A 14,411-nucleotide genomic window follows, 5' to 3' on the forward strand; every position below is an offset into this window, starting at 1 on the left:
ACTGGCTACCTTGCTTCTAGCCTTCCCACTTCTGATCTTGCCACCAGCCTGCAGCCAATGAACTCACTCAAACCCAATCCCGTATGTTCCTTGCTTAAAGCCCTTTGCCAGCATCCTTAACTAAAGGTATTCAAGTCTTTGCCAATGGTGCCAGCCTCCTTTCCACCTCGATGCCCTTATTTCTGAGTGCCTCAATCCCTCCATTTTCTTGTTATACTTATCTTATGTCCTTCTGCTTAGAGTCCCCTTCCTTTTTTTTTTTTCCCCCAGTTGTTGTCAGTCACAGGGCTTGAGCTCAGGGCTCTGGTGTTGTTCGTGAGCTTTTAGGCTCAAGGCTAACACTCTACCACTTTGAGCCACAGCTCCACTTCTGGTTTTCTAGTGAGATAAGAGTCCCATGGACTTACCTGCCAGGGCTGCTCTGAACTGTGATCTCAACTGCCTGAGTAGCCATTAGTGCCCGGCTTCTTCCCTTTTCCAGTCTGCTCACCCTTTAAGGCTTCCACCACCACCACCACCACCACCACCACCACCAACTCCTCCTCCTCCTCCTCCTTCTTTTGCCAGTCCTGGGCTTGATCTCAGGGCCTGAGCACTGTTTTGGGGCTTTTCTCAAGGCTAGCGCTCTATCACTTAAGCCACAGCACCCCTTCTGACTTTTCTATGTATGTGGTACTGAGGAATCAAACCCAGATCTTTGTTCATGTTAGGCAAGCACTCTTAGTACTAAGTCAAACTCCCAGCCAAAGGCTTTCACCTTCTTGGTGAAGTTTTCCTCCACTCTGAAACAGATTCAGAGGGTCTCTTTTCAAGATCCCCAAACCTGGCCCCAACCCATGATTTCTCATGAGGTGATACAGCCAGCTCCATGACTGCCCCCTCTCTGCTTGGAGCTCTTAGAGGACAGCAATAGACACTGCCCTTACCTGACATCGCCATGGTGGTGCCCGCCACCATGCCCATGGCCACTCCATTGGTCCTGGGGGCAGCAACGGGTGCCGGGTAGATGGCAGAGGGAATGCTGTTGGGCTGGACCACCGTGGTGTGGTGGATGACGTGGGGCTGAGCGGCGTACACTGGCTGTGTATAGTAGGCTCCCTAGGAGAAAGACTCGGGTCACATGGGCTCTTGGAGAGGAGTGATAGGATGTAGAGAAAAGGGAGTAGGGGTGGCCACTGTTCTCCTCTGATCTTGAGAAGTATGGGTCTAGGGACACAAGGTCTAGGCACCAGCTAGTGCTATGTGGCTGTGGTTAGTTCAATGCTGGCTCAATTTGGTCCAAAACTCAGGGCTTTCCATCCTGCTTTGCTCCTAGGGCTTCTGTGAAGACCTACTGAAGTAGAAGCTTGCCTGCTTGCTTGCTTTCCTTCCTTCTTTCCTTCCTTTCTTCCTTCCTTCCTTCTTTTTCTTTCTTGCCAGTTGTGGGGCTTGAGCTCTATCACTTGAACCATAAAACCACTTCCAGCTTTTTTATTTTTATTTTTGCTATATATGTGGTACCAAGGAATGAAACCCAGGTCTTTGTGCATGCTAGGCAAGAGTTCTACCACTAGGCAAAACTCCCGGCATGAAGCTTCCCTTTTTAAATCCCATTTTAAAGATATTATGTTTGGATTTTATTACAATGCACTTTTATAAGCTACTTCAAACTTGAAGGTAAGGGAATACGGTCAATTAGATTCTGAGTTTGTGAAGTGGACTGGGAAGTCCAGAGCACCCAGTACATGCACTGAAGGTAGGTGCTATCACCACTCTGCTGCACTGCTGGCAATTTACAATTCGGAAACATCACCAGTACAGGGCACTTCCCAAGATGTCTCTTACCATCTATTTCTCCTAGACCAAAGGTGAGGATGAAGACAATAGCTTGAGGTGACACTCCAGTGCTCAGATCACATGGACCCCTTGGCCCCTGGGAAGAGTTCACAGGCTCCCTGAGATTATCCTAATCTAGAAATTCTAAAATCTTAATACGAAATGATGACCAGTGCCCCAATTGAGGCAGAACAGTCCACACATGAGAAGAGCAGATCTGAAGCCTGTTTTTTCTTTTTCTTACTGTTTTGCATTCCATTCTGCAATACAGCTCCCTCCCCCCGCCTCCCCGCCAGTTCTGGGGCTTGAGCTCAGGGCCTGAGCACTGTCCTTGGGCTTTCTCAAGGCTAAAGCTCTGCCACTTGAACCACAGCACCACTTCCAGCTTTTTCTGTGTATGTGGTACCAAGGAATCCAATCTAGGTCTTCATGCATGCTAGGCAAGCACTCTACCACTAGGCCAAACTCTTGGCTCCCATCCAATTTTTTTTAACACACATATACATTCTCTCTCTCTCTCTCTCTCTCTCTCTCTCTCTCTCTCTCTCTCTCTCTCTCTCTCTCCCTCCCTCCCTCCCTCCTTCCCTCTCTCTCTCTCTCTCTCTCTCTCTGTCTCTTTCTCTGCTCTCCTCACCACTTAGAACTCACAAACATCAGTTTCCTGAGTGCTCACATTTTCCAGCCAAGGGAGTCCACATAGGATACTATGGCACACTAAGAATTAAGAATAACTCACTCAAGGCCACATAGGGTGCTGGTACCAGGATCTGCATACTTTTCTCCTTCCTATCGGCTCACCTACTTCAGTCAAGGAAGGGTAAATATGTGGGCAAGAGAGCGAAGACCAAGACAAATACCTTACTGGGCTTCCCTGGACAAGCCTTTCTACTCTCTGCTCTCAGCTTTCCCACTTTTTAACAAAGGAGTTGAGCTAAACGATCTCTGAGTGCCTGTGTCCCTCTGACGTCTGAGCTCAGTTCTTCTACACAACTTTTTGTTAAATTCCTTTAGCAGACTATAGGGTATTTGCTTCATGCCTACATAGACCCCATAAATGGGACCCCACCCTACCCCTAATACAGAAGCTCTTGCAGAAAAGGTTGGCCCAGGCCACCATGTACACCTACCTGGGCATACAGATTCTGCTGGGGATAGGCACTTCTGATGGGATACATGGCCGTCTGATAGGGGTTGGGTGATGGGGAGTAGGGGGGTGGAGCAGTATTACTCTGGGTTGGTGGGACCTTGTATGGTGTCCCTGCAGTATATCCTGTGTCAAGGCAAGAGAAGACACATCGTTAGTTGGTACAAGAGCATTGTTAGAAGGCCTTCAGACCCAGTGATGACTCCCCCAGACAAAGGTGGCTGAATGAAGGCTGGAAACACAGATGATGACAAACAAGGAAGAAGGGCTGTACCCAGAGAGTCTTAGACTCCAGAGGCAGCTCCCCTCAGTCCTGTTGCACAGGGCTAAATGCCTGATTTAGGCTGAGTGATCTCTTCTGGGACCCATTCTGCCGAGAGCCTGGGATTCTGCGTTGTCTGTGTGAGCAAAGCAGGTGTACACAAGTAGGAAATCCCTCAACTATTCCCTCATTGCTACTGTCTTCTTGCTCTTCTGTCTCTTCACTTAGGACCTGGGTTTCTTCTGCTACTCATCCTGTCTTGCTCCCCACTAACTTTTGCTCTTTTTTCTTTTTCCGTCTCTCTCTCCCTCTTTATGAACTTTCATTGACCACACCCTTTCCTCCCTACCAAGTTTGAAGGTAAACCTAATTTAAAACATCATTTTCTGGATGGTGAACTTTGTTCTATAGAGCTAGCCCTTCCTCCTTCTCTAGGGCTTGGGACTTCAGCACCTAAAGGCCTAGATCAGGTATCACAAAGATTCACACTGGCCCAGAACCCAGGCCATATCTGCACCTCAGCAGGATGGACCAAAGTTGGGCTGAGTAGTCTCAAGGAGCTCACAAGCAGACATGAAAAGTGCTGTCCATGAGTCCTCTGGAAAAGAGTCAGGTGTTATGGTCACAGGAAACTGAAGACATGGGTCCCCAGACACAAGACTTCATCCTAGAGAATCACCAGTGGAATCGTTCCAGGAAACCAGGGGCTCATAAAATGACCCTGACCTTTCACTTTACATTGGGATCCTGCGGTCCTGGCAGGAAAAGTTTTTTAGAGTCTAAGGACTCTAAACTTGTCTTTCTGAGTTAAAGCGACAACAGTAGAGAAGCCTGGCTTTGAAGATCTGTCTCAGAGGGAAGGTGGTTTCTTTGCTATCCTGTATAGCTGACATTGCTGAATCTCTATGCTTACTGTTTTGCCTAAAAGATGCTCACCAAGGGCCCTTTCAGCTTGGGGGAAACTGTTTCTGCACAAAGGACCTGCAGAAAGGGGGGGAGGGAGAGGGAGAGGAAGAGGGGAGGGAGGGGGAGGGGGAGGGAGAGATGGAGGGAGGGAAGGAGAGAGGGGGGGGGAGGGAGGGAGAGAGAAAGAGAGGGAGAGAGATATCTAGGTTTTAATGTTGCTTTCCTTCTAATTGGGATGATGAATGCCAAATCTCTAGGCTTTAGTTTCCTATTTAGGTGGAGAGGAGAGGAAAGGAAGGAAGGAGGAAGGGAAGATCCATAGGGTTAACTGGAAATCTCTAAGAATATATATATATATTTCCCAAATCTCTTCTACCAGACTCTTTTATTCATACTATTAACACTAAAGACAGGCAACTTTTTTTTTTTTTTTTTTTTTTTTTTTTTTTTTTTTGCCAGTCCTGGGCTTGAGCTCAGGGCCTGAGCACTGTCCTTGGACTTTCTCAAGGCTAGAGCTCTGCCACTTGAGCCTCAGCACCACTTCTGGCTTTTTTCTATGTATGTGGTACCGAGGAATCGAACCCAGGTCTTCATGCATGCTAGGCAAGCACTTTAACCACTAGAAGACAGGCAAACTCTTGCCTGTGGTTTTTCTGTAATTGCATCTAAGCTTTAATGTAACACAGCTATGCTTATTCACTTATATACTATTACTACTTTCCTAGTTTGTTTTTTCTTTCCCTAGTCCTGGAGCTCGAACTCAGGGCCTGGGCACTGTCTTTGGGCTTTCTCAAGGTTAGTGTTAATACAACTTGAGCCACAGCACCACTTCCGGCACTTTTTCTGTGTATGTGGTACTGAAGAATCAAACCCTGCTAGGCAAGCACTCTACCATTAGGCTACGCTTTTGGCCCCTACTTTTCTAGTTTTAAAGAGCATTTTATCCATGTGCTTGAAAAGCTTTAAGTATCTACGATCTGGCCCTATACAGGAATTTAAAGGAATGAGGGGAGGCTCACTGACAAATGCAACTCAGCACAGAGCATGCTAACAGGATTGATTCTCAACACCATAAAAAAAAAATAAAAAGGCCAAAAAACCAAGATGCAAAGAGTCTGTCAGACGGAAAGTCCTCTTTGCTGTGCAGCAGAGTGGGATATTCTAAATCAGAAGGTGCCTGTTTCTGAACACATTACAGCACAGAGCAATGGGGTAAGAGCAGCTACAGATGGCCTAGGTCCAAACCCCAGCTTTGCTGTTTAATAGCAGAGTCTATCCTATGAGGAACACTTCCTTAGAGTGCTTGTGATAAATACATTCATAACTGCCTGACAGACTATGAGCACTTCAGATAGGTTAACTATTATTACTGTTTCTTTCTCTCATTATAGGCAGTACACTTCCTGCCCAAGTGGTATGTCAGTGGAAACTGGTCTGAAAGACTACAGGACACAGAAAGTTGAACCTGGACTGCCATGGTCTGTTATGACTTGAAACACTGACTCTAAGATTCTACAATTTTATGGCTAAAATGCTTTGTGTTTTGTGCAGACATGGGAACAGGGAATAGGTGCTGTGTCGGTTTTTTGTTTTTGGGGTTTTTTTATTGTATTTATTTAGTTTTTTAAATTGTAATTAATAGAAGGGTTACAGTTACATTCGCCAGATACAAGGTACATTACGTTTTTGTCCTCATTTCCCTCCCCCCACCCCCTCCCCTCATCTTGTTTTCCCTTTTGGGTGTTTTTTGTTTGGCTGTTTTTGCTCATGATAGGCGCTCTATTACATTAGTCACAGCTCTACATTTGCGTTCTTAACTGAAGATAAGCATGATATGGACTCAAACTGCCATCCTTAGATTTCAGCCTTTTGAGTAATTAGAATTACAGGAATGGGCCACCATGCCATTTGACTTTACAATTCTTTAACAAGTCAGCGATGCACATGACTTTCCTTCTAGCTCCTGGAGAATGTACTCTGGCAGTTCCATCTTCCCCAGCACAGGCACACCAAGCCATGAATGCTATAAGGAGAATCACATTACCAAGTGTTTGGGCTGCTACTCTGAGAAAATTAAAAGGTTCCAAGAGACTGCAGTAGAGACTGATTTCCACGCCTAAGAATAACCTTGTCTGAGAATCTCTTTCTGCATATTTTGAAGTAGAACACACACATACTCAGAATACAAATCAGTAGCTCAAACACCCTTGGCGACCAAAGATGCTGCTGCAGATGAAGGCCTCACTTGCTTTCCAGTTTGGGATGGAAACAGCAGGGCTGTAGAGCCTGACGAGATCTTGAGAGATCTCTCACAGAGGAGAGAAGGAACAGATGCTAAAAGATAGTGGCTGCTTCCAGAGGCACTTCTTTAACATAAATGAAGTTATTATATATTATCTGAGGTTACTATGTGTATTGGTAGCTTCAGAAACAGGCCAGACCCCTAAGTCTGGGTTCTTTCTGGGCATTAGCTACCTTCCTCCCTTAGGGATGGCCTTGCTGGAACTGACAAACTAAGCCTTTGAGTGTTCCAACAGGATTTTTTTTTTTTTAATACCAGTCCTTGGGCTTGAACTCAAGAGTCTGGGCACTGTTCCTGAACTTATTTTGCTCAAGGTCAGCACTCTACTACTTGAGCCAGAGATCTACTTCCTAATTTTTGCTGGTTGAGTTAAGAGTCTCATAGATTTTCTTGCCTAGGCTGGCTTCAAAAGATCTCAGCTTCCTGAGTAGCTAGGATTATAGGCATGAGCCACCAGCACAGCTCAGTAAGACTTTTATGAAATAGCAACACAGGGATTTTTCCATAACAGACTGGTAGTCCTGTCAGTTGGGGAACTCTTGAGGAATGATGGAAATATCTTGGGCTGTAGCCTGGGTAACCTTGGTATCACAAAAATCAGGGTATACTACTTTGCACATCACAGTTTTTTTGTTTTGTTTTGTTTTTAAGCAGGTTTCTAAAATTTAAGGAACAAAAAATACCTCTGGGCTAGAGTTGTGGTGCAGTGGTAGAGTATCTGCCTAGTAAAACTAAGTTCTTAGTTCAAAGTCCAAGACCACCAAAACAACAACCAACCTTGTGGATTTTCACACAAATTGACTCAGTTCACTCACTGGAGGCATGATGACCCTGAAAGGAATTCTGAATGTGAAGGTTATAGAATTAGGACCTTGGAATGCTATGCCTCAGGACATTATAGGCTTATTACATTTATCACTCTTTTCTTTCCAAGGAAGAACCTGGAGCCCAGAAGGGCAGCAATCTTACCAAAATTGCACAGCGAATCAATGTGGAGCTGAGTCCAAAGTTCAAGGCTTATTATACCCTGGGCAGAGCTCTTTCTGAGTTAATGGTCTCTGCAGTGCAATCCTGGACATTTGGTATATTGGTCTCTGTGCCCCTGTTCACTAAAGGCAACATCAGGAGAGAAGAAGAAAATTTGATCACTAGAAGTTTCAGTTCTGCCTTAATAAAAGAGGCACTGTTTATGATATCAGTTGTTTGTCTCAGGTTCCTAACCATGGTTTTAGGGGTCCATCAAACAGGATTATAAAGAGAATGTGCATTAGCAAAATAAAAGCTTTACAGCCCTATCTTCAACTGCTCTTCCCTGCCATAAATCTTTTTAAGTTGTAGAGTCCCTACCACCTTCAAAGACATTGATCTTCACATCACGGACGCCTTTTAGACTAATCGGTTTATTGATCATCAGATTTATATGTCTGGACAAAACAAAGCTCTCTGTCTGAATCTTGCCTTGACCCCTAACTCTCCTTGTTGGTAGCTGAACAAGGGAGCGCTAAGTAGGCGGGAGACCTAATTACAAACAGGCTTAACAAGTGTTGGAAAGACCGAACTGAATCTGTCAAAGTGCCCTGACTGTTCTGTGGCCAGAGAAGCAATGAATATCTGTATGCTGGGAAGAGCTTTTGTGTGTGAGTGGGTCAGTCAATCCCAACTGTAGTTAAAAACTTCACAGGTTTATATACTACTTGTTCAAAGGGGAAGGATACATTCTGGTCCTTTCCAGGGTGGGTAGAAGGGTGGGATGTGGCTTCTGAACATTTTAGTGGGACTTCAGGAAGATGTGAACACAGCAGGAGGAAAGGTCTGCATCTGATATTCAGACCACCTAGCTGCTTGTTCAGGGAGAACAAACACCACCTCTGGAATATGTAAGCCAAGTCTTAATGGCCAGATATTAGGGGGCCACCAGAGAAGAAGGTCTTGTTGGCTGGACGACATGGGCACACAGCTTGTCCTTGTCCAGACCTTCATTTTACAAGTCAAAACATCAAGGTCCAGGGCATGGACAGAATTATCCAAGGTGAAAAAGGGTCAAGTCTAGAATCCAATTCGGGGTTTTCAACTCCAGGCCCCTTCCTGCAACACCATAGTAGATGGCCTTTACATTCATAGGTGTGGATGCATAACAGTTTACAACACATATGTCTCAAGAAATGTTCATTCAATTCTACCTGAACATGTGGGAAGGCTCCCTATGGCTACAATTTTCTCTTAAAGAATACAATCACCCCCATGAAAAACTAATCGAATCTTAATCTGGGTGATACCAGCTGGGTAGTACTGACATATTATTTCTCTGAGCTAAGGCTCAGAGAAATTAGGACAATAAATGAGAGTAGTTATGAAAATATACTCTCCAAAAGATGAGCTATGACTGACATCTGGAACAATGATAAGGAGAAAACAACACCATTTTCTTTTTGTTTTTTTTTTTTCCCTTGTTTTTTGTTTTGCTGGTCCTGAGGCTTGAACTCAGGACCTAGGCTCTGTCCCTGAACCTCTCTGTACTCAAGGCTAGCACTCTATCATTTGAGCCAGAGCCCCACTTTCAGCTTTTTCTGAGTAGTTTATTGAAGATAAGTGTCTCATGGACTTCTCTTGCCTGTCTGGCTTTGAACTGAGATCCTCAGGTCTCAGCCTGCTGAGTAGCTAGGATTATAGGCTTGAGCTACTGGCAACCAGCTGACACTGGTTGTGTTTTAAAGAAAACGAAAAAAAGTATATATAATACAATGCTTAGAAGATTAATAACCCCCTGTTATATCCTATGGAGCACTTGTCTAGTTCCTGCCGGCATAACTTCCTAAGTAAGTGCTTCCCACATCCAAAGCCAGTCGCTAGTCTATTGGATAATTCCCACAGGCAACAAGTTTTTCCTTATGTGGAATCTGTATTTTTTTCTTTTTTGGTCAGTTCTGGAGCTTGAACTCAGAGCCTGAGCACTGTCCTTGGCTTACTCAAAGACTAGTGCTCTATCACTTGAGCCACAGTACCACTTCTGGCTTTTTCTGTGTATGTGGTACCAAAGAATTGAGCCCAGGGCTTTGTGCATGCTAGGCAAGAACTCTACCACTAAGGCACACTCCTGGCCCCATGGTCGGTCCTCATTTCCTCATTGAAACCATTTGTGTTAAAAATCAGCTTTAAAGGTTACCTTACCCCCTAGCCCCAAGGCGAACATGATCAATCTGCCTGCCTCTGGCTTCTACCCATGTACTGTACATAACTTGCTCCAATAGTGTAGCTTCCACCAGAACAGTGTTTCTTCCACAAGAAACAATTTTGCTACCCCCAACCCTGCACGTTCCCAGCTCATTTAGCCATATTTTGAGACTATCTCAGTTGTCACATGGTACTTTGCTATTAGCATCTAATGGGTAGAGGCCAAGGTTGCTGCTAAATATCTTACAATGTATAGGACAGCCTCCTCCCACCCCAGCCCCGCCACACACACACAACAACAAAAAAGAATGATCTGACCAAGATGTCAATAGCACTAAGGTTAAGAAATCCTGTGTTAAGGGAAAAGACCACTCTGACCAAAGACACACAAGGCCCTCACAACGCGTGCCCCTTGTTTTTTCCCCTGAAATTCAGTAACAGTCTTTCTGAAATCAAATTTCTTGGCCAGGCAACTATTTCCTTCTCTCTTCCCCATTCCTTAAAGATGGATTCATGATCAAAGAGAATCTTTCCTAAATGAGGAAGGCCAAATTTCCGTGTAAGTATGAGAACCCTTTGAGACAGTATATTATGAATGTGGTGGGGGTTTTGTTGTTGTTTCCGTTCCTTTCTTCCTAAGAAACAAATCAATCCCCACAAGGGTTGTAACAAGGAAAGGAAGAGACAGGCTGTATTTACTGAAAGCCGCAGAAGATGCTTGGTAAGTTCGGTTCTCGGTCCCGGTGTCCACTGGGAGGTGGAAGGTACCTTCAGTGCCACAGGAAGATGAGTTCTGTGGCCAGGCCTGTTTCATCAGCAGAGTGGCTTAAGGAAAGACACAAGAATGGCATTAGGCAGAAATAAGTGGGTACCACCAATTACAGACACAAAGCAGGGGAGGGGTCTTGCGCTGGACACAAACATACAGAATGATTCAGCCTTTCTGAGATGGGTTAGCGGTTGGGAGTGCTCAACTGAGATTCCAGATGACTTAAAACCAAGGAAGCCTGCCATTATACTAACAGAATCAGGATTTTCAACCCATGAAGACGCCCATGCACATTTAGCCTCCTTCCATCTGACTTCTTGGGTAAGCCTCTGGTATATTCCCTGTAGCCACTTTTTCATTAACATGGAAGCAACTTGGAAGTTTATGAATGTGTAGTGGGCCAGATCAACTACGTTCCCCACATTCATCAAGAGGTATATTTAATAAATTGCAAGTTGCTGTCAAAGAGAAATTTACAAGTAATTATCATATTACACGAGCCTTAAAGAAATACCATCTCTGCTAATGGGACTGAACTATGGCCATGAATGCTTAAACAGCACAGAGCCAACCCCTTTTCCAGGATAGCTGATAGCTGGGCAAGAGCAAACAAACAAGCCTCTTGCATACCCGTGCATACCTCCTGCTGCCACCCTCCTGACTCAGATGAATTAGAGATGATCCTTCAGGCCATTACCAAAGCAAATGTCAAACAACGAGGTCTATACTGAGGTCTTAAGAGATTTCCCAAGCTGATTCAAATCACTGCTTGAGAAATTTTAAAGAGAAATCTAGAAGAAATTTTAAATGGGGAGTGACTAAAAACTTACCATCATGGTATCCTGAGGGAAAGGAAAGAGGAAATAGGGCTTCAAAAAGGGAAGATGCCTAACATTTTACAGTACTTCAGACACTAGACCTACATTTCTACTATGGTCCCATTCACTTAAGGATTTGGAAGTCTGGTGTTGTGGGATGTTTTAAAATACAGTGGCAGGAGGTGGAGCTGATGTGAAACATTTTAACATGGGGCTATGGTAAGATGGGGTGGTGTGAAAAGCAAGTTTACCTATATGCTCTCTATTTCCACCAGGATAGCTACCTTCAGAGAAATTCCATAATGCCCTCTTGCCTGAGGGAGGACTAGCTAATTTCTGTTTCTTCCATCAGAGATATTAAGGATAAGGAAGGTGAAGAAATGTGCTGTTTTTGCTGGACTAAGGTTAAAATATAGCTCTAACCTGTGCTTGCATCAATGGCCCGCAATATATACAGCAGATGTTGAGGAATGAGAAGGAAATCATGGGCAGGAAAAGTGACACTAAAAGGAGAATTCTGGTATGAGAAATAAAAGCCCCATAGAGCTTCATGTAGAGCCCAGGGCCTTTGGTGGATGTCCAGACACAGCTCTGTAGACCGTGCAGGAAGAGGCAGGTGCCTGTTGTCAAAAATTAACTTGGGTGTCTTTTCCAAGGTTGGGGTACTGTTATGAAGGGAATTCAGAAAATATCCAATTAATGCTCATAAGTTTTATTAAGATGTATCCAAATTTAAAATCCAAAGCTCCATGTGGCTAGAAAATGATGGCCACCCCAAACTCCGTAAAACCTTAAATATGTGTCACTTTGTGAAGTCAAGACAGAGCAAACTCATGCTTACAAGACCTCACTGGGACTCCACCAAGGAGCAGAAGGCCTAAATTTGACTGTAAATTTAGAGAATTTAGAAATCCTGATTCATTCCAGGGTTTCCTGCAAGTGGCACATACTTTAATATAATTTTCATCATAAGCCAAAAGTCTGACATTAGCCTGAAGGACTGTGTGACAGAAGTAAAAATTAGCTAAAGAGTACTAAGGTCTAACTGTACTCAGCACTGACAAGAGTGGCACAGTGGACAGGAACACACTTTGGTCACACTGCACACCAAGAACTTACATTCTAGCTAGGGATGCAACGAAGCCACACGCCAACCAGGGAGTGAACAAGACAGCATGATACATAGTAAAACAGAAAAGCAAAAGCACAACTGTACCTTGACTGTCTTTCCTATGAGGTCATGTGAGCTATGTATCTTCCTGAATAGAGGAATTGTTTCTTTTGGATTTATGAGACAATGAAAACAATTTTTGGTGGCCTCCTTGTATATTTAAATACGTAATGATCTAACTGATTGGACAAATATGAAAACTAAAAACTTAGCCTCACCATCAGTTGGCTGTGCCAACTCTAACCTGTTCTGTTGGCAACAGTGATTCAGAGTTTAGTTGCTGATGAAGCTAATCCCAGGCCAAGTTTTTAGAGGCATGGTGAAAGAAGAGGGTGTTCTGACAGCCTGGGTGCTAGAAAAGAGCCACTACCTTGAACTGAATGAAAGGATAGTGAAATATAGGCACGTCATGTGAGAAATTATTACATTATTTACTAGTGTACTGTATCTGTATTTTCAAGGGAAAAAAGACAGGCAACACAAAAGAGATAAGCCTGTCCAGTGAAGGGCCATGGGCCCAGTCACAGAAGGGTCCCATGTCCAGCAGCTGGTTGTTCACTCCCTGGATACAGGACCTTCACACCTCTGACAATCACACAATCTGTTAAGCACACTTACAAAGAAGAGGCAGCAAGGGACCATCATCTAAAACAATGTACCAAATCAGGAAATCGGAATTCAAGCCTGGGCTCTGCCACTTATTAGCTGTGAGATCTTGGGCAAGTCACTTAATCTAAGCTTCAGTTTTGTTGTCTCATAAGATACCAGTAATAATCATGTCCTGATTGCTTCATAGTACTGATGTGAGGGTCAAAAACAAAGTGTCACCCAGTCTTTCAGTTCCTGGTTTAGGTATCTGAGCTACTCTTCCATCCCCACAGTGTGGACATCTCCAATTTAAATGCTTATCATCACCCCTAGTAACCCTTAAAACTGTGTCCTATTTTATTAGTTCTTAAACCTGTCCCTTCCAGTCTCCAAAGTACATCACAGAGATCTAAGACTGAAAGCTAATCACTAAACTCTCTTTCCTAAGAAACTACCAGGGTTCTCCACTGCTCACGGGCTGCAGTTTGAAGTCCTGGTGAGAATTCAAGACTCCTGTAGTCTAGTCCTGATGATCCCTCTGGACACTCCTCATTCTTACGGTCCAAACTAATCACTACACACATTCTGCTGATCATTCCCAGATTCTGCCAAGGAGCTTCATATTTTTGTTCAAACTGCTGGTTCTCCTGGCTATCTCTCTTTACACTCCACCTGGTAAAACTCATATTCATCCATCAATCATGATGTAAAGACTTGTACCAACTATGAAGCCTTGTCTCCTTACTCTCAATCCACAGGCCCTACAGACATCCCATAGAGTTGACTATCCTAGTTCCTATGATTCTTGGGAGATTTTGTACTGAGCTAGTTTTTTCTGTCTCCTCGATAAACTGTAAGCTCTTTGGGAATAGGGACTTTGTCTTACACATTTTTGCATCTCTCAAGGGCCAACTTAAGGCCTGACATAGAATATTCTACAACATAAAGCATTCCATCTATATCCCTGTAGCTCCTCTCCTTCCTTCAGATGGGATATCTGATAGATTCCTCTGTCTGAGTTCATGTATCCTGAGAAAAACAAAAAAGGACTCCCCGTAAATGTGAAAGAGGACCGTGGCTAGCAATACTGAAATAATGAAAATTTAAGAGAATAGGATGTTACCACTTACAGAGTCCTCAGTGTGAACTAAGACACTTTATTTATGGCCTGGAGACATTAGCACATTGCCCAAGATCACACAGCCCATAGTAATGGCAAGAAGAAATTTCCTAGCTCATCTTCTAGAAGATGTGCTATATAAAAATTCATTTTCCAATATCTAAATAATCAAGGAAAAAGAAAATATGAAGAGATTTTCCAAAAACAAAAAACTACCCTTCATAGCCCAGGAGAGGGTGGTAAAAGTAATAAGTCCTTCCCATGGTCCCTTCCTGTCTAAGACAAAAAGGACCTCACCAAGTTATACTGCTGGGACCCTCACAGGTGCCCAGAAGTTCCCGTGGT

At 44.0% G+C, this 14,411-nt stretch overlaps 1 protein-coding gene across 2 annotated transcripts in view; it reads right to left on the bottom strand.

Annotated features, from left to right (window-relative positions):
* The window catches only part of Fam168a (family with sequence similarity 168 member A), a 128,850-nt gene that overhangs the window by 7,121 nt on the left and 107,318 nt on the right, over positions 1-14,411 (bottom strand). For both annotated transcript variants that reach the window (XM_090348390.1, XM_090348389.1), the window contains 3 exons: positions 10,300-10,425; positions 2,943-3,085; positions 927-1,098 (listed from right to left, as the gene is read on the bottom strand). In XM_090348390.1, coding sequence (XP_090204516.1) covers positions 927-1,098; positions 2,943-3,085; positions 10,300-10,425 — 441 coding nt within the window. The remainder of the gene's footprint in view (positions 1-926; positions 1,099-2,942; positions 3,086-10,299; positions 10,426-14,411) is intronic.

The sequence above is a fragment of the Megascapheus bottae genome, chromosome 16 (assembly GCF_031878675.1).
Source record: "Megascapheus bottae isolate mThoBot1 chromosome 16, mThoBot2.hap1, whole genome shotgun sequence".
Taxonomy (NCBI): Eukaryota; Metazoa; Chordata; class Mammalia; order Rodentia; family Geomyidae; genus Megascapheus; species Megascapheus bottae.